A 27,412-nucleotide genomic window follows, 5' to 3' on the forward strand; every position below is an offset into this window, starting at 1 on the left:
AGATCATACGCAACTGGTCTTTAAAGTATATTTAAAGTCCCCACACAGCATCGCCTGAACATTAAAGGAAGGCTTGGGAGCGTATATGTATAATGTGTGCTTTATTAGGCGAACAAAACAACCAAAAATATATAAACATGCATTGCCGTCAAAGGAACAGGGTTACAGTGGCTTGATGGGGTGTGGGCATCCAAATCTGAGGTAGAATGGGGGCAGGACCTCTCTGTGGGATATAGAAGAGCAAAAATGTAAAAAATACTGACTGCTAAAACAGATCTCAAAACGTTCCATCAATACAATTAACACACCCACCGATACTGTCAAATTCAATGAACAGAAGAAAAACCAGATTTCTCATTTAAGTGATTAAGTGACTTTTGTCGTCTCCCTTTGTTCAACATTCACATTTAAATCCTCACAGGGCCAACACTGTCCATTAAAAATAATGACTGGATTCATGTGCACTTTATACGGGCGTCACATCTAAATGATAACTCCTCTCTCAGTGTTCGAATCGACAGTTTTATCATTTATATACAAGTTCCAGGTTTATTTAAGATTTGAATTGCTGTCTGATTGTTTTAGATGTATTTCTTGCCAACAGCTACATACAAAATATATCACTGAATTTGTAGATATTAGTTTATATTTATACATTTGTAATTTAAATACATACACATTCTTATAAATTGTAAGGGGCCTTTCAGCTTGAGATCCTCGCCACCTTTTTGCCCCACATCCAACTATCATCGTGACTTTCTTGTAGCGTAAACTGTTGCCACTCACTGCCGTACGTTGAAAGCTTTTCAATAATCAGCAACAGATACATGTTCATGATGCTGAGTGATTCCCCTGGCTGCTATTCAAACCATTTTCTACCAAATGGTGGTGCTAACAGAAGGTGTAGCGGGACACACCAGGGCGTCGTCTGATGAAAGAATAAACCTGATTGTTCAGTCCTTCAGTTCAGAAGTGTCCCATAGAGCTGCGCCTTGGTCAGACTGTCTTTCCTGGAAAGTCCTAGGGAGCCAAATGTTTGATTGTAGGGAGGCGGAGGAGGTGGGCCTGCCGGTGGTGACCCGCTGCCCTGTGCAGGCAGGCTGTGCATCTCCACCTGGTAGTGCTGCAGCTCTGTGGCCATCTCCAGGGTCCTCTGGTTCAGGGACTCGGTGGAGCTGTTGGGGCTGGGGTCCACATAGTCTACGCTCTGGCCGCCCGATGCCACGTTCCCATCCCTGTCCTTGGAGCTCCCTGAGTGGTAGAGGCTGTGCTCCGACCCCTGGCTGTCCTCTGCCCTGTACAGGTGGGCTTGGCTCGGCCCCGGGCTGCACTCTGGGCTGGGGATGGCAGCTACCCACACAGGGTCCATGCCCTCTTGAGGGTAAAAGTCAGCCCCCTCCTGGAAGCTGCTGTAGAGCGGGCCGAGGCGGATCTTAGACGGCCTGACGGAGAAGTGCTGCTCTGAGAAGCTGTAGGGTGAAGCCCGGCCTGGGCTGCGGTAGCTTTGGGCGCTCAGGTCCTCGACGCTCAGCTGTCTCCATCGCCCAATCAGCTCCTCTTCCTCGGGGGCCAATGTGCTGCCACGTCGACTGTCTCCGTAGGCGACGCTCGGGGACGAAGAGGGCGGCAGCGGCTCGTAGGGCTCGCTGAAGCAGGAGGACATGGTGCGGCTGTAGACGGGCGAGCTGCCGTTCTGGTGGTGGCTCAGCTCCGCCTGCTGGAAGGGGTGAGTGCTGGGGAAGCCCCTCGGACTGTCCCTCTCCCAGGAAGAGTCACTCTTTCTCTCATAGTCCCCTGCATCCCTCCACTCCATGAAGAGGGAGTGGTGTCTGGGGGAGGATGCTGCGCTGCTGGGCGGCCCGTTGCCTTTGTCTTCAGATCCCCCCCCGCTGAAGCTGGAGTAGGAGCTGGAGCCTGCCCTCAGCGGGGCGGGGAACTTAGCAAAGTGCTCCTGGGAGAAGCCAGCCCTCAGACCCACTGAGCCCTCCTCCGGGTTGCTGTCGGTGGAGATTTGGGGCCCGTAGAGCAGCGCCCTCTCACCATGGACGTCCATGCTGGGCCTCCTCTCGCGCTGCCGGTCTTCAGGGCAGTACAGCGCCGTGTCGCTGCTGTACAGGTCCGACTTGTAGGCCGCGCGGAGCCTGAGCCGCTCTCCGGGGCCCAAACTCTCCAAAACGAAAGTGTGTTCCTGAGTCTGGGGGCTGGGGGAGCGGGAGGCCTGGCTGCTGCTGCAGGCCTCGTCCGGCTTCTCGAGCACCTTGCCGATCAGAGAGGCCGCGACGGAGTCAGAGTAGGTGCGGCAGAGAGGAGACTCCTCCAGGTGCATGGTGAGGCGCTCCTGGAAGTCAGCCGGCAGCTAGAAGGGTCAGAGAAAAGAGAAAGGCGTGATGTAAATGATTCTGTCCCAACAGGTGGAGCTGTACTGAGATCACATCTGCTTTACCAATTGCTTTTCTATTTTAGTTGACTTATACATTTATCTGACTGTTACTGTTATTCTAGTGTAACGTTAGGTTTCATACCTGTTACCTGTTTTCTTGTCTCATATGTGTTAAGGTTGCAAATGAAGCTGCTGTGATGCAAGAACAAATGCACACTCGATCTGACAATTGTATGGTATTATTGTATCATATTGTACAGTATAGTATTCTAGGCACTGCTGTTTTTAGTATACTGTATAACACTGTTGTTTTTTGTATCCCTATGTTGTTGTAATGTGTGAGCAGTCTCAGGCACAATGTTCTCCTTTGGGATTATTTAAGTCATTTCTCAATTTATTAGATTGATTAGGAGGGTTTTTTCATATACTACAACATTTACAGTAAAGGCTTCATAATGATTATAGAATATTCCAAGCACCTTATTCTATTTAGTTTAAATAGTTTCATGTCACACAGAAGTCTATTGATGTGATCTAAATAGAAAATAGTGTATGGAAGCAGAGACGTCAGCAGCTTATGTCATAATAAACTCTGCAAGGTTTTTCTTCTTCACCACAAACATGATTTACATACTGCATTTGGATCTTATTTAAAAATGCACATATGCATCGAACACAATCAGACGTCCCTCTTTTGATTTATTTCGACCTGATTGAATTTATCAAAGTCTCCAGTTGATGAATACAAAAAACACAAAGACTGTATTTCACAATATATTCCCCATGCCTTGCTTCTTGTTCCCTCAACAGTAAGCTCTGTTCTGCCTGGTTTCTTTGTGGCTCCTTTTGTTGTTCTGTAAATTGCTTTTGTATTTTTATTGTAGTAAAAGCTGTAGGAGAAGCTGGAGCAACAAAACACTGTTTCATTTAGCCTCCATCCTTTGTGAGTGTTTGTGAGTGCTTTTTCCAAAATGGTGCCTATAAAATGTCATGTTAGCCAGTGCACTCTGTTTCATTTTATGATGTATTCACATTGGTTAGATGGTAGAAGAGTCACATTGTGGCCATACATTCTGATGTTTAAAGGAGAAATAGTGGTAAGCGTATTAAAAAAATAATAAAGAAAAAGGGTAATGCGCCACAAATGTTTCATAATCCATTATAAGCTGGCAAAAGATCAAAGTAGGATTGAAACCTTGTGATCTTTAAACAGTTGTGAATTTTAATTTTCGTGAATTTCTGACGCTCAATACTTAACTTTTGTCTGTGGATGTGTCTGACAGTTTAATCTAGGAACTTCTTTTTGGGATCGATCCAAATCTCTCATTGTAATTGGGCCTAACCTGCAGCGTACTTTCTGAATTAAAGGTCACCTATCATGCTATTTTTAGGCAATAGCATAGGTCTCAGATATATGAAAATATATAAAAAAACATGTCTATAAAGTGTTTTGCTCAAAATACCAAACAGATCACCCATTCTAGCCATGCCTCATATCCCTCTATTTCACTTCCTGTTTCCAAAGTGCTGATTTTGGGTATAAAGCTTAAAAAAAAAAAAAATAGATACAAAATTAAAAAGGAGGGGGCTGAGCTCATGCGGGACCCAGCAGCTACTGTCTAAACTAAATACTGCCGTGATGAAACGCCATATCATGGATTATCAAGGATTATTTCTGAAACAGTATGGAGCTCAAATGCTTTCTCTCTTGCCGGTTATACCACAAGGTGAGTTCCTTTTTATATCCAGCTTCTTCACACACATGCTCTCCAGTACAGGTTAGCTCTGAGTGTTAGCGATGCTAATGTAAACATGCATCGACCATATTACGTCCAAAACAGTCGGGCATTGTTTCTGATAGCGATGTTTCTGATAGGGCCGTGGGTGTAAAGCCAGCCTACATATCCGATATTACGTCATATCGGACGCAAATCTGGATGAGCTCCGTTATAGCTCCGTTTTTAGAGATTTGGGTACGGAGGAAAAGAGAGAGGGTTTTATTTTCTGACGCTGCGTGAGTTCCCTGACACACCGGGGACACATGTTTATGTATAAAAGACATCAAAAAGTGCATTTTGCATGATAGGTCCCCTTTAAATATATTGTAGTTTCTTACTCTGTATCATATAGTACAGTCATACCCAGAGTTGGGTGTAACACGTTACAAAGTAACGCGTTACTGTAATAATATTACTTTTGTCGGTAACGGAGTAGTGTAACGCGTTACTTTTATAATTCAGTAATCACACTACAGTTACTAACATTCCCCCGACACGCGTTACTTCGTTACTTTTATCAAATCAGTCATAATCACACTGACAGACAAGAGGGGTTTCCGCCGCAGGTTTATATGTACGTAATCTGCGCGACTTGCACGTCCACATCTCCGCGTGCAGTGCTCCATAAACATGGCTGAGTCAGCGATAACTTTCGAGGGGTGGAGGTATGCCCATTATTTTGAGTTTGTCCGAAGAATAGTCAGGAATGTGACGGTGAGGTGCAAACTGTGTCCAGGCCAGAAGCTGTTATCCACTGCTGTAAACACCACGTCAAACCTCAACAAACACCTGCAAAGAACACATGCTAAGGTGAAGCTAATAGCTAAGGACCCCCGAACCCAGAGTGAGGATGTTGTGAGTCGCCGCCGCCGATTCCGAAGCAGCACAAATTAGAATTTGGAGGACCGGTAACCAAAGCAGAGATGGACAGGCTTGTAGCATCCTTCATAGTAGAGGTAATGTTGCCCATTTGCACAGTGGAATCACCATCGCATCGTTCAGAGATATACTGCGCAAAATACAGATAGCAGGAGACAGAGGACAGCCATAGTCAGAGCTATCTGGATCAGTCTTATGCGACAATGGAAACTGAACTAAAGAGAACATTTGAAACTTTAGCAGTCTGCGTGATCTGCCTGTAGGGAGGGGCGGGCCGGCCCTGCGAGTAAAGTAACGAGTAAAGTAACGAGTAAAGTAACGAGTAAAGTAACGAGTTACTTTATGTCGAGAGTAACGAAGTAGTGTAATATATTACTTTTTTTTTAAAAGTAATATGTAATATGTAATATATTACTTTTTTTTAGTAACGACCCCATCTCTGGTCATACCCCATCACAACAACCTCTGAATATACCTGACTTTACTGGAATCATTGTATTTGTGTCATATTCAGTGACAAGAGTTTCCAAAGAGAATTATATGTGAAAGTAAAGGTGTACCGAGTCTCCTTCCTTGGAAAATAAAGGCATTGCTCTAGCTATTCTGAGCATTTCCTTGATAATAAAAAAGCCCCCATCCACTATGTGTGCCTCTCCATAGCAACAAGCATTAAGCCGGCTGCAGCACATCATCAACAGGAATCCAGTCAGTTGTTCCTAATTGGCGATGAGAGCCAAGCTAATTATAACTTTGTAGACGGAGAGAAGGCTAACATGAAAAGACATTTCATCCAAACAGTTTCATTGCAACTTGAACCAAAGTAAACGCCACTTAATTAATGTCCACACAGTTTAATCGGGCGTTTCAGAGCCCAATCCTTTTACATCCTTTCTGTGGTTGTTTTGCAGCAAAACAAACGACTGGAGCACTTCAGTAGGCGTTGAAGAGCCACTGCCCTCCTCAAAATGCTGCAGCACAATTCATCAATATGCTTTCGATTAGCTCCCGCCCACAGGACACTAGTGGACATACAAAGAGTGCATGCATAGCCTCTGACCCCCATTATGTTTGGCGTCGAGCCTGCATAACAGTTTTTCACTCTATAACCGTGTTCAGAGAGGCTGTGCATGTGTTTGTGTGTGGGGGGATTTCTATGAGTCTTACGTAACCAAATGCAGTTTGCATTGATATTTCCATGCAGCCGTTTTCAACCTTTTGGATGATTGCCAGCTTTTAAAAGCCACTCGTGTCGCATGACTGAGGCACAGGGCCCAGGGCTGATGCAGCGGAAAGTGGCGCCAAGCTAGCCCGGTGTTAAGACACTCATCGATACCCACGTGCGTCTGTTTTCACAAGCAACAGCAGGATAGCATGATGAGGCTGCAGTGTGCTCGACATTTACATTTTGCAACACACTGAAGTTTCTTTCTCCTTGAACACTGAGCTGTCTCTCACATTTCCGCATGACGTGCCTTGAAGTAGTTCTCGCTGTGCTTCATGTCTAATCATTGTCAAACAATTACTGAAACCCGGTGCAGAATAATGACACTGACGTCACTGCACAATATGTGAGAGGAAGAAAAAAAGACTCCTGTCTCGCTGGTGGTTTGTACACAAGATTTGAGCTACTGTTAGTTTTCACATCAAAGCCTGCATGTAAAACAAATCGAAGTGAACTATATTCAGAAGTACTGAGATGTTTTAGCAAATACAAAATAGCGATACAACCCTGCAGGAATACTGTGTACAAGTTATGAATTTAACAATTTTCACAAAGTAAAAGTACAAAGGTATAAGCACAGAAAAATATACTTTAAGTACCAAAAATATTGGTAACCATTATGCTTTATAATAATAATAATAAGGAGAAGAAATGTTCCTTTTTTATTTTACAGCTTAAGGTTACCACACTTGAATAGCAAATAAAATACATTGTATATTTGATTTTTCAAAGCTACTGTCTCAGTAAACTACACTGCACGTCAAGACTGTATTCTTTCTTAAGTTCAGCTGTTTTAAATGAGCTACAACGTCTTTCTCTTCTCTGAGTTGAAGGTTATTTGCCGAAAAGCAGATTTCTTTCTCTCTCTGGTTGTGACCCACAGCCTTCACCGCTCCTCCACGTCTCCTCTTTAATCTCTCCTGCCTCACAAAAGGACAAGATGACCTTCACTTAGAGTCGATACAGCATTTTTTAATGTTTTTTGGGCCATCTTTATGTCACGGTGAGTGGAAAATGTATCCTAATGCTGCTCACTCTGTTCTTTCTTTTACAAATCACAGCTATTTCATCAAGTCGTTCCCTTTCACAGTACCTGGCTATCCATCATTGTACATTAAGTGCAGGTTGAACTGTGCACATATCAGGTCAAAAAGTTGCTTTGGGCTTGTGTTCGATTTTAAACACATTTTACCATTACACTTAAACTTGACGTGCTGTGCTGATATCAAATCAGATGTAAAATCAGCACAACACAATTCACATGTGCGCTGCGTGACATGTATCAGTCGGTGTCGGCCTCACCTCAGAGAGCTGCGCCCTGTACAGAGATTTGTTGCACTGCAGAAGCTGAGCGGCCAGGTTACAGTCCTTCCTGTACATGTCCTATGGAGACACGATAACACAATTAGGAATGAACATTTAGGGATGAATATTCACTTATTTTGTTAAGTATTTTCATAATGTCCACTGATAATTCCTCCCCTTAAACCCACTTTGCCTTGAGTGTTGTTGATTGTGTGCAAAATGAGGAAGGTTAATAATATCAAATATTACTCAGTACACAGCACTGTCACTTTTATTCTTGTGATTTTTATACATAACTTATCTTATGTTAGCTTAATTTGTTTGTTTTCTCTTGGCTTTTCAATGACAGTTTTTAAATGTGATTATGTATTCATGATTTCTTTGTTTTGCATAAGGTTTCAATGCTTTACTGTTTCTTGTGAAGCACTTTGAATCACCTTTGTTGTTGAAATGTGCTATATAAATAAACTTGACGTGATTTGCATTGAACTGCTTCTACAGTTTTGTGTTTGATCATTTCTTTCCCGACAATTTAAGCATGAAAGTGGAAAAAAAGTGTATAAAATTATCTAAAAAGCAACAGCTGACAGGGAAAAAACATCACATTCAAATGAGAAATGTTTTCGCTAAGGTAGGTAAACAGGGTGGAGATAATATGCTTTATTATATGAGGCTCTTACATTGTCTTCCTGAAGCTTCTCGATGGTGAGCTTGGCCTCCATCAGGTGGTTGTTGAGGACGATGATCTCTCTGCTGAGCGCTCGCTTCTCATCGTCATGATGCTGAGACTAAAGACAAGATCATAGAAATCATTACAGACTACGTTTGGTGGTCACAAACAACACTCAACAAAAGGTGCATTTCAGTTCTTGCAATCGTTTTACAAACAGCACTGAACATATTTGACTTGTCTGTCGAGTTTAATAATGATTTGGGGAATTTGCTACATTATCCAAATAAAAGCAACATCCACCGATTAAGACTCACCCAATTAAAATACAGAACCACATTAACCAGTTCAAGAGGAAATACAGAGAAATGATTTTCTCGAGGTACAGGGATGGGGACATTGACTATGTGTATGTGTGAGTATGTAGGTGTGTATATGTATATGTGCATATATGTATATATGTGTATGTGTGTGTATGTATGTGTATATGTATACATGTCAATCAACAGGTAAAGCAGATTAATAATAATGATAATTATTGCAGATTATAAATCAATCATTTAGGGACAAGGGGGTGAGATTAAATAAGTTATACTTCTTCTCACTCCTTTTCGAACACTAGATGTGGCACTTTTTATGTTGCTAATGCTGTTGTTGTTGTTGTTGTTGTTGTAAATGTCATTTTTTGTTTTGATTTCTCTTACATGACTATGCACTGCAGCATTTTTTTCGTTTTGTAATTATTTATTTTACTTGTTCGAAATAAATGTATCAATCAATCAATCAATCATAATAAGGATCTAATCCACCAAATAAACCTTAACATGTTGTGAATATGAAGCTTTTGTAAAACAGCGTCTGAAAGTTACTAACCAGATAATTGTATAATATAATCTCCGTATAAAATGGTGTGTGAGATTCATGCTCTAAATATAAACACAGGATGGATACACTCAAGATACACTAAGAAACTTCACACATTGAGAAGTGGCAGCAGGACATACTGTAGCTGAATCTGTTGGTTACTATGGGTAACCAAGAAACCCTGATGTCAGTAAACAGAGCGCTACGCAGGAGTACATTTTCTCCTCTTGTTGGCTGATGTGGACAGAACCAATGTGTGTCTTTATGATGCATGATGGTGTTTGTGTGAATCCATTGTTTGCTGCGTTTAAATCCTGTCAGTGTGAGAGGTTATATGACAGCTGCGATAAAAAAAAAAGGGACAGTGTGTGCAAACATTTTGTCTTCTCTCTTCAGGCTTTTCCCTAAGCTGTGTGAGCACTCAAAGTATATCACTGTGTTTATCTGTCTTGTAATTACATTCTCTATAGTTGTGCAGGGCCACGGGGTCAGATGTGTTTGTGGCACCTCTGGGGTAAACAAGCTTTACGATTACAGAGAGACTTACTCTGCACCGCTCACACACCTGGGAGGGGGGGGGGAGTACGTGAGATGAATCAATAACGGCTGATTTGGACGCTTCGGGAGAATAAAAACTGTTGGAGTGTATTTTTAAAAAATGACAATTTCTCTTCTCGATGACCCTCGGCTCCTTATTGACCCTCGACTCGCTGCCGTAGAGCTGTAATCACGAGGAGGGCCGAGATGATTATTATCTTGTGCCGTAACAAACGCTGTCCATTCAACAGCAGCGACACCTGATTGTCACGCAGTGTTCTCGGGCAGGCTGGTTAATTGTATCTTTCCAGCGGCGAAAGCTACGTCTGACAAATGAAGTGAGGTGCGCCGCGCTGAGGAACAATGGCTTTGCTATCACTCTGCCATTGGAAGGAGGACAGCCAATTGTAATAGGCAGTAATTAACGTCAATGGTACCAACAGCGGGGCAGTCATATTCAAATCGTCTCTCCCGAGTTTTCTTCACCGTATCTAAACCCTCTGAGAAGCTCTTCCTTCTGTGTCGACAGGTCCTCGAGCATGGCATTACACATGACGGGACACACACACACACACACACACACACACGCTTACATTTCTGTGGATCTTTTCCTCCAGGTCTTGGTTGATCCTCTGCAGTGCTGAGTAGCTACTTTGTATTCTGAAAGGACACAATAAATGCTTATAAGTACACATACATTACAGTGTAGAGTAGACTTCTACAAACTGAATATAGCTTGTAAGTCGTTTTCACATCTCACTGACTTGACCTAACTCTACTTATACGATGATTAAGCTAATGGATTTTATTTTGGACACAGATATTGAGAAATGCTGTATAAGGCAACGAAACAATGTGGATCACTCACTACCTATGCCCCGTGGATCTAGGGGTCCCCAACATAAATCTAAGGGGTGCAAGCTGCAGTGCGGAAACTTTTTATCTCCCCTCTGCAGTGACAGTAAATAAACATTGCTGACGCGGGTTTAGATGTTTGCCTGAAGGTGAACTTGCCACATATTGCCCCCAGGGGTTGACTTCACTGTTGATCACTTTCTTGTTTTGATGTTATCCCTCTGAAAAAGGCTTAGTAGTTGGTGTTCCCAATGTTAGGCAATGTTTGGGCACTAACCTCGCTATCAGGTGGAGAGACTGGACTCACAGCAACCCAGCGTTTAAGAAAAGTGACTTTGCTTTGAGCACAAATGATAACGTTTTATAATTTACCATGATTATAAAACCCTGCACAATGTGTTGATCACTCTTAGACCTGCAATACTCTTCACTTTTGCATTTGACGTGACAAATTGCATTGTTATGGATTGAAATATCTTAATCTGTACTGTTTATCAAGGTAAACACAAGCTATCTGCATTGATAGACTCGGCTTAAATAATACTTTGTATCTACCAATCAATCCCCATGTGTAGTGAGTGAAGGTCAATCATTTAAGGGAAGTAACAATAAGCAAAACACGTCATTAGTAGCGAAGGGCTTTTAAGGTTTACCACAAGGTGACATTCTTTGTCCATAATTATATAAATCCTTCGGAAGTGATATTGATTTTTTTTTTGTCGTGCCAATTTCTGTGCAGAGTAGACGACATTGCCTTCAATGTATTTCGGCTCCGCTCCAATTCAACCATTGTGAAGATTACAATCTGCTCTTGACATCTGACATCTGCAGAAGCCACTATACACTCATGAGCTTTTACAAATGGCTGATGAGACAACTACTTCATTCACAAGAACTCACATTTCCAAAGAACAAATACTTCCTCTTCTTGGTATTCATAGACTTACTGTAGTTATTTTTTCTTGGCTAAAAAAGCAGATACGTTGCTAATGTTTTGTTGTGAACATCTCCTTTCCTTTTAATACAGGGAAGTTTCCGAGAAAGAATTTCATAATTTGGTACTCATTTCTGGGGAAATAAGGTCAAAATGCGTCTCTTGGTTTCTCTGAATTTGATGTTTCAAGAGAATGAATACATTTACATTTATTTAGGCTATAAGGGCCTCTGCTTAAAACCCCCACAGTGTGTTACATCTCTCCTCTGAAAGCTGCTGCTCACTGGACCAGAACACACGGCTGCCTAACTTTGCAAACCCATGGGTAAATACTGAAAGTTTAGCGCAGCACTTTGTAGCTGAAAATAGAGTGAACAACAAAAAAAGGATAGAAAGCTTGAATGTCTCATCTCATCTTTTTAATAGAGGACCTTTTTTGGGATTGGATTGTTTTGGATGCTTTTTGTTTATTTTTACATGTTGGACTCAGCTATTTTCATCATCGTCTCCCCTGTGCGTGCATGTTTTCCCTGATATATACTCAGGTATCTCTTATAATAGAAGTCTAAATTAGTTTTACTATAAAAAGAAAAAGATTCCTAAAACCTCTTGACAGCGTATTAGTGGGCATTGTAAGTGACAAAATACAAATACATTCTGAGCCAGGCGAAGCAATATCCAGAGGGAATTCTAGATTAAAGTACTTAATAAGAAAGTAAAAAGATATTACAAGTAGTATTTTCTAATATTGTTTGAGTTATCATTAACCTATACATTATAGAAAAATAAAAACTATTCCCAAAAAGATTAAAGTCACAAATTAACTGTTTTGGATAAATGTTCTTTATTAGCTAAAGGAACCACACCGCTTTAATGCCTGCAGTGACTGACCTAATCAAATTACACAACTGCAATTGGATTTAGCAATAAGGAAATGCTCTTGATTATAGCCAAGAACCAGTGTATAATCATAAGCATTTACGAGTTTACTCAGGCCTATTTAGAGGAAAACAACATAGCGATTTGTACAAAGTGATAGCTTTAGTCTTCGGTGTGATGAAGAACCACCTTGCAAAGCAAAGCTATGTAGATCCCTTACAAAATAATTACATCTTCCAATGAATTGTCCCATAAAAATAACCACTTTAATTCGTTAATATTACCTCCTTCCCCCTTTTGTATTTTCAGTATCCTTAATATGCAGTATGGTGTGAAGCCTTTTTCTCTACTTTGATTTAAAGAAATGTAAAGTAAGTACATTTGCTCAGACATTAAACATATTTTTGATTGAAAGTATAGTGGTTATGAGCACCGTGTTGCACAGTACGCTGCCTACCTGCGCAGTTTATCAGTGAACTTGTCCAGCTCCTCCTGGGCCCGCCGCAGCTCCGTCTCCAGGTACTGCCGGGTGGAGTCGAACTCGCCCTGCAGCAGCTCCAGCTTGTGTGTCGTGTACGAGAGCCGCTTCCTCAAGTCCTCCTTCTGCTCCAGCATTGAGCTACACGCACACACACACACACACACACACACACACACACACACACACACACACACACACACACACACACACACGCAAATACACAGCAGATGATTTGGTTCAGGGCATATGGCGCATGAAACAAGCTTGTAACTTGGGTGTATGCTTATCTAAATTGACTTATATGGTCTACATATCTTTTTGAATGCCCCCTGAGTGGCCATGCAGCGGTGATGAGAACATCATGAGGGTGATAAAAGCTGAAAAGTTGTGAAGGAAAGTGCTTTTTATGGAAAAAAACATGGGACCAAAACACAGATCTCTCATTAAGGATCCAGGCGGGGATAAGCAAAGGAAACAGAGCTTCTTTCTCCTTCTTTATTTTAAGTTATTTAAGCATTAGGTTTCTTTTTCTTGGCATTAAAGCTCTGCAGCACATCACAGAAACCCAATCATCAGTGAGATTGGTCCCAAAGAGAAAAAAGGGAAGGTGTAATCTGTGATGAAATATGAGCCAATGAACTCTAATACATCACATGAATAGACTGTGAAGTCTCAGATTTACGGAACAGCGATACCCCCCACACGTAATTCAGCCAGACAGCTAAATGATGACTATTTTCAGAGTACGTGCATTACCTGGGCTTCAATCTAATAAAAGAGCAAGTGTGAGTGGGAAAAGAGGAAATGTCTGTTGCCGTGATGGATCTGAATGTGCACGGCTGGGCTTAATGGACCCTGTATTGACGGACAGATGGAGAAAGGAGGCTAATGACTCTATCTGCAGCCAGATAACAGATAGCAGAGAGGGGATGGAGGTGTCGTCACGCAGCCCTTTGCTCTTCCTCTCCTTCTCTCTCTTTTTAACTCGATCATAGAACCAGAAGGTGGGGACTGAAGAAGACTGAGGGAAAAATCAGGGACAGGTCTCTTTCAATGTTTTCAGGTCACTAAGTGGAGGTATCATCGAATGTATAGCTCATTAAGAAGCATGATAAACACTACAGGTGCGTTATCCCTTTATAGCTATTTCTCAGAATTAATTTCTAAATTAAATGTATTTATTTTGTTAATGAAACACTTCAGCTGGAAAAGGAATTGTTGACTGTCACAAAAAGAATACAATTCGGGTATAACTGATATCATTTGATTCACAGGCCAAACACATCAATCACAATGATATATATTTTCTCTCTTTACTGTAGGTGTTGTGATTAAAGGCATTTCAACCTCTATGGGATGTGCACCTTGACAATCCAATTTTAAAAATCCTTAACACAGTAGAGATGCAACATATTTGTGAGACAGAAAGCCGGTTTTGTCAGAGGCAGAGTAGCTCTAGAATAGAGAAAGAAATATCATGAGATATTTACATTTCTGTGACAGGAGTCAGAACATTTGAGTCTACAAGTCATCAGATCAATATGACAAATTACACCATTGGAAGCTTAGTTTGTTTCCAGAAACGACTGACATGATCATTTTGAGGTTGCATTATCCATTATAAAAGGTATGGCTAAGTATAAGCAACTAATACTTCTTGGCTGAAGTAAGTCAAATTAAGCTATAGTGGTATAGAAGAAGGGATGTAAACAATGGTATTTAGCATTAATGTCAAGGCACCAATGTACCCAAGAGGTTTTGTGACAGTATGACAACTAGAGATGGAAACAAATAATAATAAAAAGCCCTTACTATAAATGTAACTTGATGTTTGTGCTGTGAAAACTGTGGTACATTCAGTCCTTTAATGTGTTAGTTTACATAAACTCCACTCTTGACTGAATACAGTACCATAAAAGGCTAAATGACAAAAAGGAAGTCAATTGGAGATGATAATATCACACTGGATCTGGAATATTGTTTATTTTTCATGCGACCGCCACAAAGCTGTCAGTGAGTAAAACAACAACACCTGCCTACAGAGTGTTTCAATGAGTGTGTCAACTGACTGCAGGGCATTTCAGTGCTGCATTACCCAGCAGCCCCCACTCCTGCAGCTCTTTGATTGGCAGGCGCTGGCAGGGGAATACAGGTGTTTGTTGTCTGATAGAGGACGAGTTTACGTGAAGTAGCTCCAGGGATATGAAAAAAAAATCCCCCATTAGTGACCTCCTGTGAGTCAGACATAATGAGTGCTTTCACTCCGGTGAGATGAGATGACGAGGCAGCATGACTCCTGGGATGGAGAGGCGGGATGAGGCTGCGTTCGCACCACTGGGTGGTCGAGAGGAGACACCCCGTGGGCGGATGGACGGACAAACAGATACAAAATGAGGACGGATGGAGAGATGGCGTCTGAGAGTTTCTCTCTTACCTCTTTTTTGGATGTTTGCCGCCATTTCGGGGGACTTTTAAGGCGGTTTTGCCAATGTATATCTTTTTCATGGTTTGTCTGTGTTCCTTCCTTCTCATGTGTTTATAGGGGTTGACCACAGGGAGCTGCCGTGTGTGTTACTTTCCCAAAGGAGACCAGCTAAGTGCGGCCTGCAGAGTTACTGAGTGCTCTACCTGTGTTGACCCTGCCAAACAAAGCAAACACACAAACTATTAGTAACTACGGTTCAACCATGGAGCGTGTTTGAAGGACAACATTTTTGCATTGATTGTCATTTGATGGCGAAATTACCCACAGTTTAGTCCTTGGCAAGAAAAGAAAAGCTGAAACAGCATTAAACTCTGCACTAAATTCAGGCTATTTTAAAGCTCTCAAAGGTTAAACCCCCTCCCTTGGTGATGTACGTTTTGGGCAAATGTTAGTGTTTTTTATGTGTCACAATGCGCTGTTTCTTGTGAACATTCAGTGGGAGTGAAAATGAAAGAAACCAAGACATCAGTGGTAAATGTCAAGTTTGGGTCTTGGTCCTTCAGTCTTAAAGAGCAAGGGCTTTTTTCTGCTTTGCAAGAAAGTTCAAAAATAATATGAGGACAAATGTACCAAGGTATATTCCACAAATCACACCTTTGTAGAATTCATGTTGGCTCAATGAAATACTACAATGTACTTTTGACTTAAATCTCTGTTTTTCCAATCCATGTATTACACATTCTGGGAAAATGGCTTGTATTGAAGCTCTTGAAACATCTGTGTCAAGCCATTTCAAGTTAGAAGTATTTCTCTAGACCGACATGTATGACTAAATAAGCTACAATCAAAGATAAGGTTCAGAAGAAAAAAAACATTAGCAGGTATTAAGCAAAGACAATGATCTGGCATTATGATTAACAACCCCATAACACATTGTGATCGGTGCACACAGTCACCTTTCATCTGCACCATGCCCACTTTAAATCAATGAAAAGAACACAGAGGAAAACAGAAATGACTAAAACTGGTCTAAATTTAGATTGTTTTTGCTTTAATGTAGAATTGAAATAGAAAACATGACAGAGAAAATGTTTTCAGAGTCCTTACAAGAAAAGGAATTTTTTAGGTTGTATGCCTGTGTTCGTGTTCTTCCAGGAGACTAGCTGCTTCATATCACTGGTGGTTGACGAAAGGCCTTTGTGACACGCAGATATCAGACTTATCAGTAAAGACAAGCATCCCTCTGACCCTTTTCAAACTCTTATATGTCACAACACAGACGACATGAACTGACACATCCACCCAGAATGAAAATAGTTTTGACAAGGCCAATGCACCGAAGCCTCTTTTCCAAATATCTCTATACTCCCATCAAACGTGTGTGTCTCGATGGCGTCCACAGCACAGGTGCGGCTGTCAGCCTGCAGACAAATAGAGCGCGTTATTAGATGAGACGGCCCGTCAAAGCTTGATCAAGGGCGGCTCTGATCCGAGCACGGACTGTCCACGCGGAAAGGAAACTCTGTGACTGCAGTAACCGAGGAGAGCGTCACATTTGGTATGTTCAAAGGCGGGAAAAGTACTCGGATCGAAGTACCAGAGTGTAGAAATACTCTGTTTTAGGTCAAAGTCCTGCAATCGAAATGTTACTCAAGGAAAAGTAGAAAAGTATTGCCATCCAAATATACTTAAAGTACCAAAAGTAAAATGTCTCATTATGCAGATCAGCGCAATTCTGAATAATATGAATTATATGTTTTGATTATAAATATTGATGCGTTATAAAGTGTTATCAAAGCTGGTAAAGGTGCAGCACATTTGTATTAGTTTGTATCCTGTAAGGTAGCTTGCGAATTTACTCCAGGTGTATCTAAAGTCTTGTTGTGTTGTTTACATTTGACATCATTAATCAATTCTGCAAACTAACTTAAGGGCATTAAACGAATGTAGTTAAAGTACACAACATACCTCTGAATTGTAGTGGGGTAGAAGTACAAAGTAGGAAAACAGTACAGTACTTAAAAACTCTACTTAGTTACTTCACACCACTGGGTACGTTGCTATATACTGAACATACGCATGAGTAGAAACCGGATGGCACACATACAGCAGAGACACATGTTGATCTGCTGACATACAGTTGTTTGCGAGGTGATTTATTCTGCTGGCTGAGGAGGCAGAGAGAAATATCCTCCTCCAGATGGTGACAGCTCACCGCCGCCACTGGAGCCTTCACTCCAGCTGCTCCCCTCTGAGTCATAGCTCTGGATGTGTGTGTGTGTGTGTGTGTGTGTGTGTGTGTGTGTGTGAAAGATGTTGTGGGTGTGAATTTGTTTTTGTGCATGTGGCTTTGGCGAGTGTGTACCTGCGCATGTTTTTGTGTGTGTGTGTGTGTGTGTGTGTGTGTGCTGCGGCATCAGCTGTGCCCATTCAATCCCCTAATTTCAAGGAATGAAATAAACCAACCTCCTCTACGAGAAAAGTCCAAAAAAAGGGACAGCTGCTAGCGACACATCTCGGGCCACGTCAGGTGTCCGCTGTCGACCCGCCAACGCACAACTACTCTCTCGCTCATTCACTCCCTGCTTCTCCTTCCTTCAGCCAGAGCCTCACACTGCAGCAAAACCAGAGACGGGGCTCGTTCAGATGCCGCTGCCTGCCACCCACTCGTGCCATGCTGACATTTGAGAGCATTGAAAAGAAGAGGAAGGGGAGGTAGTAGGAGGAGGACATTCAAGTTGTTGAATGGAGATGAGGGGAAAAGCAGGAAGCCTCTTTTAGGGGGGAGAGTAGTCGCAATTTAGCCAAATACGAGAAACGGAGAGAAGTCATCACTGAATTAGAGAGGAAAAGGAAACAGATTGGGTGTGAAGCCTCCACTTAAGATCATTTCTCCTGTTTCTCCCTTACTGCCTCGCTGATAGCATCTACCTTGCAGATAGATACGCTCTCAGGAGAAGCCCTTATATGAGGCCCAGACCTCAGCATTAGAACGGGGGGGAACCCGAGCGGCTGACTCATCCCACAGCAGCAGAAGAAGAAGACGCTCGTTCTGCCCTGAATGCCTTCAGATTAACAAGGTAGCAAACCTGCAGCAGCCAAAACGACATGTACAGTATGACTCAACCACCCCATAGAAAGAAATCACCAGTCTAGAGTGCTATTCTGTCAGTGTGTGGGTTTAGCTGCTTCTCTGTGCAGTATTGATTAACTCAGGAGCTGCCAAACTAAGTAGTTACACACCAACTACCAACATCATTAGCAGCATCGCGGCATAATGACCCGCTGAACGGATTTCATGTGATGCTGATGGCACTCGACACAGGGGAGAGAGGAATCGCGGCAAACATCCAGAGAGGATGGCAGGATGAGCGGGAGAGGTGACGGAGGCAAGCTGAGCTCCAAATACAACACACAAAGATATACTGTACACAGGTCTGTTATTCTTCTGAAATCCAAACAGACAACACAGAGGGAAAATTGAGTCTAGTGCTGGTAGTATGAGGGAACCAAATGTCACAAAGAAACCTCGATATTGATGTTGCAACAATATCGAAGGGTTGGCCATTGGTGCTTTCATAGTATTTACACAGTGCACATTTTGATAAATAATCATTAGTTATGTGGATATAATAACTAAGCAGGTAAAGGGAAATAATAATAGAAAGGCAGTCTGGTGGTCTAATGTAATGCACCCGACACTTCGATATAACGATACCCAAAATGTCAGACATTATCCAGTCTTATATCATAAATTAAATCGATATATTGCCTAGCCCTAATTGAGTCCAACACCAAGAACAGAGTTGTAATTGAGACTTATAATGGCACTGCATTAAACATTTACAGAAGTTTTGCTAAAGCTACCAAGAGTGTACCATCCGAGACCGACAGTTTTTGTACGAGTTTCAAACAAAACACTTTTTTGACGAGAGTTAAATGAGATTATTGACACCAGTCTCTTGTCTGTACAGTAAATATGAAGCAACATGCGGCAGCTGGTTAGCTTAGCTTAGCATGAAGACTGGAAACTGGGTTATAGAGCTAGTCTATCTCTGTCCTAAATCTCAAAATTAGGACTTCATCTTCTAGGATTGACACTTTAACATTCAAAGAAAAACTAAAATCTTGAGCTTGTATGCCAACAGGAATAACATATTTACAAAATAACTTGAAATGCTGTCACCCAAAACTTTGAAAGTGTTCTCATAAATTATTCAATTTGAAATAAATACAAGTTTGGAGTAGAGAAGAGGCAAGAAAACCCCCAAGCTGTATAGAGCCTTCACACACACACACACACATACACACACACAGACACACACAGCAAATTAAACAAACGCACACGAGCACATTCTGTTCTACAAAAAACAGCGTCTGCCTTTGGACGAGAAAATCGTGTTATGGTGCCAGTAAATCCTGCTGAGAGCTGTCCTAACAAAGCCACTGAGACCTGCTCTTTCTTCCGACCCAGAAAACACTTAGACACTTCCTCTGAAACTTCGTGCGTAACCTCTCACTCAATTTGAAACTCAAAAGAAAAGTTTCCTGAAGATTACTGTGTGTTCCAAACCAGTGGGTCTGAATTGCTTTAGCATTTACATTTCCGCATAAAGTAAATTATAAAGAAACTCCAACTCTGTCAACTCTGTTTATTCAATACCATCGTTTTCTTTTTTTTGGGTTTCTGACTTATTGGCTGTACAATGATTTTCTCAGTAACTAAATGTTGTGGCATTTGCAGAAAAAAGGCCAGCGTTTGGTTTCTTTTCATCTACAATAATACAAAAATGAGATGGGACGAAGAAGCACAAGAAGCCTTCAAAAAGGTTCAGCTCATTAAAAATAGAACACACACACACAACTACGCACAAACACACACAGATACACAACACACGCCCACCATCACAACATATTGTTTACAAGTGGAGCTCGAATGGACAGGTAGTGATTAGACACAACAAAGGAACCACCTCTGCAAATCTGGGAGCCTGCAGTGTACCGCCCTAGGTTTCCGTGCCTGTGTGCGTGTGTGTGTGTGTGTGTGTGTGTGTGTGTGTGTGTGTGTGTGTGTGTGTGTGTGTGTGTGTGTGTGTGTGTGTGTGTGTGTGTGTGTGTGTGTGTGTGTGTGTGTGTGTGTGTGTGTGTGTGTGTGTGTGTGTGTGTGTGTGTGTGTGTGTCTATAAGCATTTTCCTCTTGTACACATATAGTGGTTGGCTAGATGTACTTAAAGGTGCATCCATTACTCTCCAGAGGCAGCCTAAGAAGCTTCAACTCAGAGATGCATGAATTCTAAGTATAGTCTTTCTTTTACAAAAAAAAAGACTATACTTAGAAAATATAGAAAGCACTATAACAGCTTTCCAGTATAGTGCCATATCAAGAAAGATGTCTAATCTGTGACCTCCAGTATGGGATCATCGCATGCAAACAAGGAACAGAAATCAGAAGAAAACTTGACATTATGTTTTTTATTTTGTTTTAACCCCCCTCAGAGTTTGACGCTCCTCATTCTGAACAAACTGTGATTTTATGAAAATGTTTGTGTTTGGTGAGAATGAAGGGTTTGCAGGGGTCGTAGAACATGCTGGGGAATACCTTCATTTGCTGAGTTTGATGAGAAATCATTACCACTCTCTTATCTATTATTACTATGAGGCTACACTAAGCAGCTTGTGAGCTTATCTCAGCACAAAGGCTGGAAGGTAATACAAAAAAACCTTACGAGGAACTCTACATGTCTCTAATTGACATGTTATATGGTGTTTGTTTAAAACATCACACAGATTTACGGGGGTGATACTGCATGTATGCTATTGGTTTTTATGCTGCTCTGCATATCTAGCAATCTTTCATCTAATCAAGCAAGAGAGAACATGTTAATGATAATGTAATGTGTGTCATAGGTAACAGTTATTTTTCAAGCTTAGCATCTATTGGCAGTAGCTCTGTATTTAAAGGGGACCTATCATGCAAAATGCACTTTTGTACGTCTTTTATACATGAATATGTGTCCCCGGTGTTCCAGGGAACTCACCAAGTGTCAGAAAACACAACCCTCTCTATTTTCCTCCATACCCAAATCTCTAAAAAAGGGGCTGCAACGGATCTGATAAAAACTGATCCAGATTTGAACACTGTCCTGACGTCAGGACGGTGGCACTACGGCTATTGGGCCAACTCTCCACCTATCAGGGGAATGTGGGGTTGGGCAACGGCCGGCCATTGCCGCTCGAAAGCGCTGGAGACGCTGTAGTACATATGCCAGGCCTGTAAGTGGCACTGTAGTCTGCCACAAAAGCAGCGAAGAAGACTTCCCGCCCATAGTTACCATGGTTACCCTTCTGTTTATTCTCCGCTGTGGCTTTTTTTCTCCCTCCCCGAGGCAAGCGTTTGCAGCGGGAGCAAACGCTTGCGGGGAGGGATTGCTCAATGCAATCCCTCCCCGTCGAGGCAAGCACTGTAATTCTCTCCGGTTAGTCCACCAGCAGATGACAAACACCCACCTCTCCGCCTCTTCCAAGGAACGAGGGGACCGTGTGGCAGAGTTTCAGTTTCAGTTACTTTCGCCGGTCAAGATGTCCGTTAAAGTTTAAATCTTCCGGACAAAATTAGAAAAGTGCCGGTCAAAGGTCTTCTTCGTTATTTATTGAGCTTTAAAACAAATGAATAACGACTCTATATAATAAAACACGGAGGACGGAGATCTCTTTTTCTCCCCCTCTTCTGACAGCCCAGCAGCTGATCAGAGCACGTCTCACCTCTCCTGCAGGGGGGCGTGGTCAGCAGAATCAGACCCGTAGACAGCAAACAGCACATAGAGCGAAATGAGGCATGGCTAAAATGCATGATCTGTTTGGTATTTTGAAAACAGAAACGTATAAATATACCTTATATAGGTATGGCCCTACAATATATCATTTAAATATAGCATGATAGGTCCACTTTAATAGAACTTAATAAAAAAAAAAATGTCCCCTCAAAGTACAGTATATATGCTCTCTGCTGTTACATACAAACAAGTATTTGGAAGGGCTTCTATATTTTCCTTTTGACACTTCTGAAACATTGACTAAAGCACAACACACTGGGGGGTTTGCTGCTACAGCCTTCTTTTAGGGCTTTCACACCAACGCGATTCCCGTTCTAGCTCCGTGCTAGAGCTTTTCTGGTTCGGAACCGGTTTTTATTTTCAGCCCCCCGTTTTGTTCACACCGCCCAGAGCCCAACTGGTGCTGCCGCCGCTGCTGCGTCATGACGTCACCGTTTACGTCGCTGATTTTCTCGCCAACGGCGTTACGGCGCTCACAACAACAACAATGGGGGACTGCGTCGGGTCGATGATCGTGTTGCTTTTAATCATACGAAGCCAGATTCAATTAAATACCGACTTCTCCAACCTTATACTTTTCTCCAGAGTGCCGTGGTTCATTGTTTATTAATGTGTTTCAGCTGCATTTATTATCTATATTCCATCAGATAGCTGCTATAATACAAAACAAAACGTCTGCCTGCTCTCCACAATGATCAATAACAGCGAACGGATGGTCAAAGTAAGGCACAAATAAACAGAATCACACGAAGCCTGGTTCGTGTTGCCTGACTTTATAAAGGGTGTTTTTTTTATAAGTGTGTGGTTGCGTTTTAGTCACTTTGCTCAGCACTACTGCTTGTTACAACTTGTATTTGCCGTACTCGCCTTTAACTGTTAGCTCAGGTTAATCTCGCCCCCCTCCGACGTAAGCGTGGCGTATGCGGTTCTTGCTTCTAGACCGACAATGTTTTGGTGCATGAAACGAACCGAATTCCAGAGCTTAGAAGCGGCTCCGCTGCGGTGTGAACAGGAACAACCGGTGCTTTTCAAGCTCCAGCTCCGAACCGGCCCTGGAACCGCGTTGGTGTGAAAGCCCTATTTGGTGTGGTGTGACACTTAGCCTACAGTGACTTATGTTAGAACACTTTGACCATTCAGCTTGATATGACTGAATAGTATTTGATGATCAAGGCAACAAAAAGCAGTTATGTGTGTTATCTACACATTTGTAAGCTTTTTGTTTGTCTTTTCATGGCGTTGCAATATCAAATGCTAAGAGCAAACAACTTTGGAAATCAGGTGGGGAAGGGCATAGAAGAAACTGTGAAAAAGTACAGATGAACAGAGTGAACGGATGGGTGAAACAAACACATGACTTTCACCAAGGGGACTCGAGTTTGTGTCCTATGTCAAATCAAAAGTTAACCGATGATCTATTTACATTTACTACTTACTATGATAAGCATACTTTTGTGAACCAAATCCACAATCATTTACTGAACATAACCAAGTTGTTATGTTGCCTAAACTGGCGAATAGTTTGGTTTGAATTGTCAACATCCGCTACATGATTTAAAGTGAGTCTGTATGTGACGTGTTGGGAATACAAATGGGGCGATATAACACATGCAGGGCCATGTTATTTATACACCTTCCCACAAGATCAATAATATATATATATGCATCCAACACACACTTCACTGCATGACTTTTAAAACTCTTCTCCACTTGTACTACTTTGAGTTTACCACAAGTCCAACTCTATCAGTGGTGGCTGCTGTTCAGCAAAAGTCTCATTTAATTTTCATTAAATTACTGCAAAGTTCTCTTACATCAGAAATGAGCTGAGTTAACACATACTGTAGATTACGATGTAAATACTTAATTCAAAAACTTGAGTTATGGCGGCTGTTTGTGCAGCGAAGCCACTCGGCCATTAACTGATCATCGTCATGAGGAATAAATCTGACCTGTAAGGTCGAACCGCTGGTGCTGAAGAGGGCAAAGGGGAGCGGGAATAATGGGGTTTCGATAATAAGATGCACTTCAATAACCCCGTGGGGAGCTGTCAGGGCTCCAGCAGAGAGAGAGAGAGACAGAGTGGGAGAGAGAGGCCGGTCGCTCAGACCACAGAGGACGGAGGATTAGACCAACACTGTCCACTTAAGCAGATCAAAACCCACCTCTAGCCTCTTCAGACCAGCCGCTCTCCCACACCACTTTCAAACATACAAATGTCTGATATTGCTCTTCTGTATCACCACTTCATCTCTAATAAAAGTGATTCAATGGATGCCCAATCCATCTGGCATGATATATTGGCTCAAGTGTTTGAAATATGTGGTTTATCAGGTTTATCAGCAAGTGGTTATACGTACCTTTGCATGAGAAGTGGTAAAGACAAGGCTCTTACATTTAAATCAAATGAATAGTTTTACAGTTTAAGTGTCAATTGAATATGAAGCTACGTACACCTAGCAGCAGGCTATCTTTAGTTAGTATAAAGAGTGGAAACAGAAAGCTTCGCTCTGTCCAAGGGAAACCAAATCTGCCTGCCAGCACCAACACCCCATCTTGTTTGTTTGATCTGTGCAAAAGCCAAAGTGTAAAATGTGTTGCCACTTTACTTCCTGAAGTCTCCACTGCAATGATCAGTCAACCAATAATCAAGCGATAAACGATCAACTTAAGTGATTTTTTAATGCAAATAATGCCGTTTTATAACCTCTCAAATATGTCAATTTTCAGCTTTAATATCATATTAAACTTTGGGATTTGGACAGACATACAAGACTTAACTTTGGACTTTATGAAGCTGGAAATTAAAATATGTCACAATTTTCTGACAATTTATCGATCAAACTGTTTTAAAAAATAATAATGAAAATGGACAAAATTCACCGCAGAGTGTTGATTCTTATATGAAACAAACAGATATAAGATGTTCATTAGTGAGCTTTGGAGGTGCTGATAGGCAGATTTCATTACTGGCAGGCTAGCTGTGTTTAAGCTTTAGGCTAAACTAATCTGTAGATTCTAAATCAATGGACAGACGTGCGAGTGCCATTGATCGTCTCCTCTAACTCAGCAAGAAAGAAAATAAGCATAAATAAACAACATTTCTAAAAATGAACGGAGAAACAACAAATGCAGATGCTTCTGTTCAGGCTTTTGTGGAGGCCTAAGACTTCATGTTGGTTTTACATTTAATCTGCCGCCCATCTGTCACTTGTTAACTCACCAAAATAATAATTAAATACTGTAACAACTATTCCCAAGGTAGAGAATATATTTTAAACTCAACTTCAAAGTACCGTAATAGACTAACTCCGTCTGCTGATAAAGGTCATGTGATATGATGAAACAGAACAGCCTACTTAAAGGATCTTAGTGACTGTGGCGTTATTTAATCATTCGAACATCCATACAGATCTCCTAGCAAAATGCAAAAGTGTAAAGCTCCCTTTAATACAGTGCTCTGTCTTAAATGCTGCTGATATTTAATACACTGATATTTAACACTGTTCTTTCTTACAATGCTTGTAGTTTAAATCATAAACTGACTAAAATGACTGAATCTCATAATTGAATATCCCAAGACTTTAAAAACTTGTGTTCTTGCCACCCGAGGCGGTTATTTTCTGATCACTCTTTCGAAAAGCAGCATTCAATGTTGGTCCTGTCAATCATTCTGGCAGAGCGGCTGTCACTTTTCTTTTCAATCGGTGTCAATCTCATTTTTTTTAAACAGAACTTCGGCAGAATATTGCTATATATTATTTTTTAAATATTTGCTTTGATATCAAATGTTTAAACACTTTTTAAAAAATACTTTCAAAAACCGTAAAAGCTGTTTATCCAAGCGTGGCCTCTCCCCCGCTCTGGAGCTCCCTGCTGTGCTGTGAAACATTTACATCTCCATCTGCTCCACAGAGAGCCCGGCGGAGGAGCTCGACCGAGAGAGGGACCGAAATTGCGAAAGGGAAAGAGAGAAAGAGCAAGAGAGAGCAAGAGATTTCAGGACATTTCATCACGCTGACTGGGAGGCATCTCGGAGATGAGATGTGGGGGCGGCTGGGATGAATATGTAAGGTCAGACTCTCAGGTAGATCCAGCTTCCTGTTTAACCTCCTCACAGCGTCTTCAGAGGCCACCTTGTTTCCTATTCAGCACAAAGCCAGGAGAAAAGTCACGGGAGTACTACCCCTCCTTATCTCGGGAAAGCGGCTTTAATTCAATTAAAGCTTTGACACGGAGGTGAGGACAACTGCCGCTTGATATTGGAGAAACACCCCGTCAGATTAATTACCCCCTCATCCTCTGGTTAAACGGCTTTCATACTGTAATCTGCCTGAAATCGTAATAACACCATCAGTAATCGAACACAAAGGGGAAAGCTCGGGATGTATTTGCAGCTGTGCCGGATTAATAACGGTTCATTAGTCATAATATCAATTAAAACGTGTCTACGGTAGGACTGTGAGGTGAGAAGGAGAGAAGCAAATCAACTACAAAAATAATTCTCTCCTGCATCTTGTTTGGTTTAATTCCTGCCTAATGCGACTTTAATCAGAAAAGTGGGTGAGCACTTGTAATTTTGTAATGAACTCATTAAAACCTGTTTACGCCTGCATGTGAAGGCATCAGTTCAGTTAAGCCTTGTGTGAATGATTAGGACTGTCAGGTTAATCTAAATACATACACAATCATTGATTAGAGCTTCTACTGCTTAGCTGCTCGGGAGAAGCAGCGCTGCCATGCAGTCAATAATCAGTGCCATAGGTGCATTCCGACAGGTGATTGTCTGAAATCATGCAGAAACAGATGTTTAAGAGTCAACAATGGACATTTCTTATCACCATAACACATCCAAGACTAATTAAAAAAAAACCTGAATGATTCCTTAGAGAACAATATTTTACAGTAACGCCACATATACGCTGCAGTGCATTTTTTAAGCCAAGAGATTCCCTGCGTACAACCAGTAGCTAAAAAAAACACCCTTTTATCTTTGACAAACTCTCATAAAAGCAGCACACACTGATACTGTGAGTGCAGCCACAGCACATACAGATGAGCACACGGTCACACACACAACCAGCTTTGTAATCCATATCAGAGATGCAAACGGTGAAGCAGTACCTTCCGCTCACGCAGAGCCTCATCCCGAAGACTGAGAGATACAAATCCTGCCGCCTGAGCCTCTCGCCGGGGAAATGGAGAAAACCCCCTTTGTAAGTGCGAACGCAGCTCCCCCCTTACAGTTTAGAGAAGCCCCCAGCACATGCACAGCATCCCACCAACACTGCTGCCGCTGCTGCTGCTGCTGCTGCTGCCACCTCCGACACCACAACGCCACTCCAACAGCAGGCAGGAGGGAAGACAGAG

At 41.9% G+C, this 27,412-nt stretch overlaps 1 protein-coding gene across 3 annotated transcripts; it reads right to left on the bottom strand.

Moving 5' to 3' along the window:
• Nucleotides 1-86: 86 nt before the first annotated feature.
• si:dkey-174m14.3 (uncharacterized protein LOC563117 homolog) lies at nt 87-27,412 on the bottom strand. Of its 3 annotated transcripts, none has more exons than XM_034135488.1 (7): nt 27,167-27,412; nt 15,219-15,423; nt 12,761-12,922; nt 10,229-10,295; nt 8,245-8,352; nt 7,562-7,642; nt 87-2,356 (listed from the first exon to the last, which is right to left on the bottom strand). In XM_034135488.1, the coding sequence occupies exons 2-7, from the start codon at nt 15,314-15,316 to the stop codon at nt 962-964; spliced, it is 1,911 nt and encodes a 636-aa protein (XP_033991379.1). In that variant the 5' UTR covers nt 15,317-15,423; nt 27,167-27,412; the 3' UTR covers nt 87-961. The 3 variants fall into 3 exon arrangements, with proteins under 3 accessions (XP_033991379.1, XP_033991381.1, XP_033991380.1); XM_034135489.1 differs by lacking the exon at nt 27,167-27,412 and adding an exon at nt 17,676-17,793 and having other exon boundaries at nt 962-2,356; XM_034135490.1 differs by lacking the exon at nt 15,219-15,423.

Source organism: Trematomus bernacchii, unplaced genomic scaffold (genome assembly GCF_902827165.1).
Source record: "Trematomus bernacchii unplaced genomic scaffold, fTreBer1.1, whole genome shotgun sequence".
NCBI classification, from domain to species: Eukaryota; Metazoa; Chordata; class Actinopteri; order Perciformes; family Nototheniidae; genus Trematomus; species Trematomus bernacchii.

Excerpts from the sequence above, each read along its gene's own strand:
- si:dkey-174m14.3 (XM_034135488.1), bottom strand. The coding sequence starts at position 15,316 with ATGAGAAGGAAGGAACACAGACAAACCATGAAAAAGATATACATTGGC. Across the intron at positions 10,296-12,760 it reads TTCACTGATAAACTGCGCAG|AATACAAAGTAGCTACTCAG; the intron begins GTAGGCAGCGTA and ends GTGTCCTTTCAG. Across the intron at positions 2,357-7,561 it reads ACAGGGCGCAGCTCTCTGAG|CTGCCGGCTGACTTCCAGGA; the intron begins GTGAGGCCGACA and ends TGACCCTTCTAG.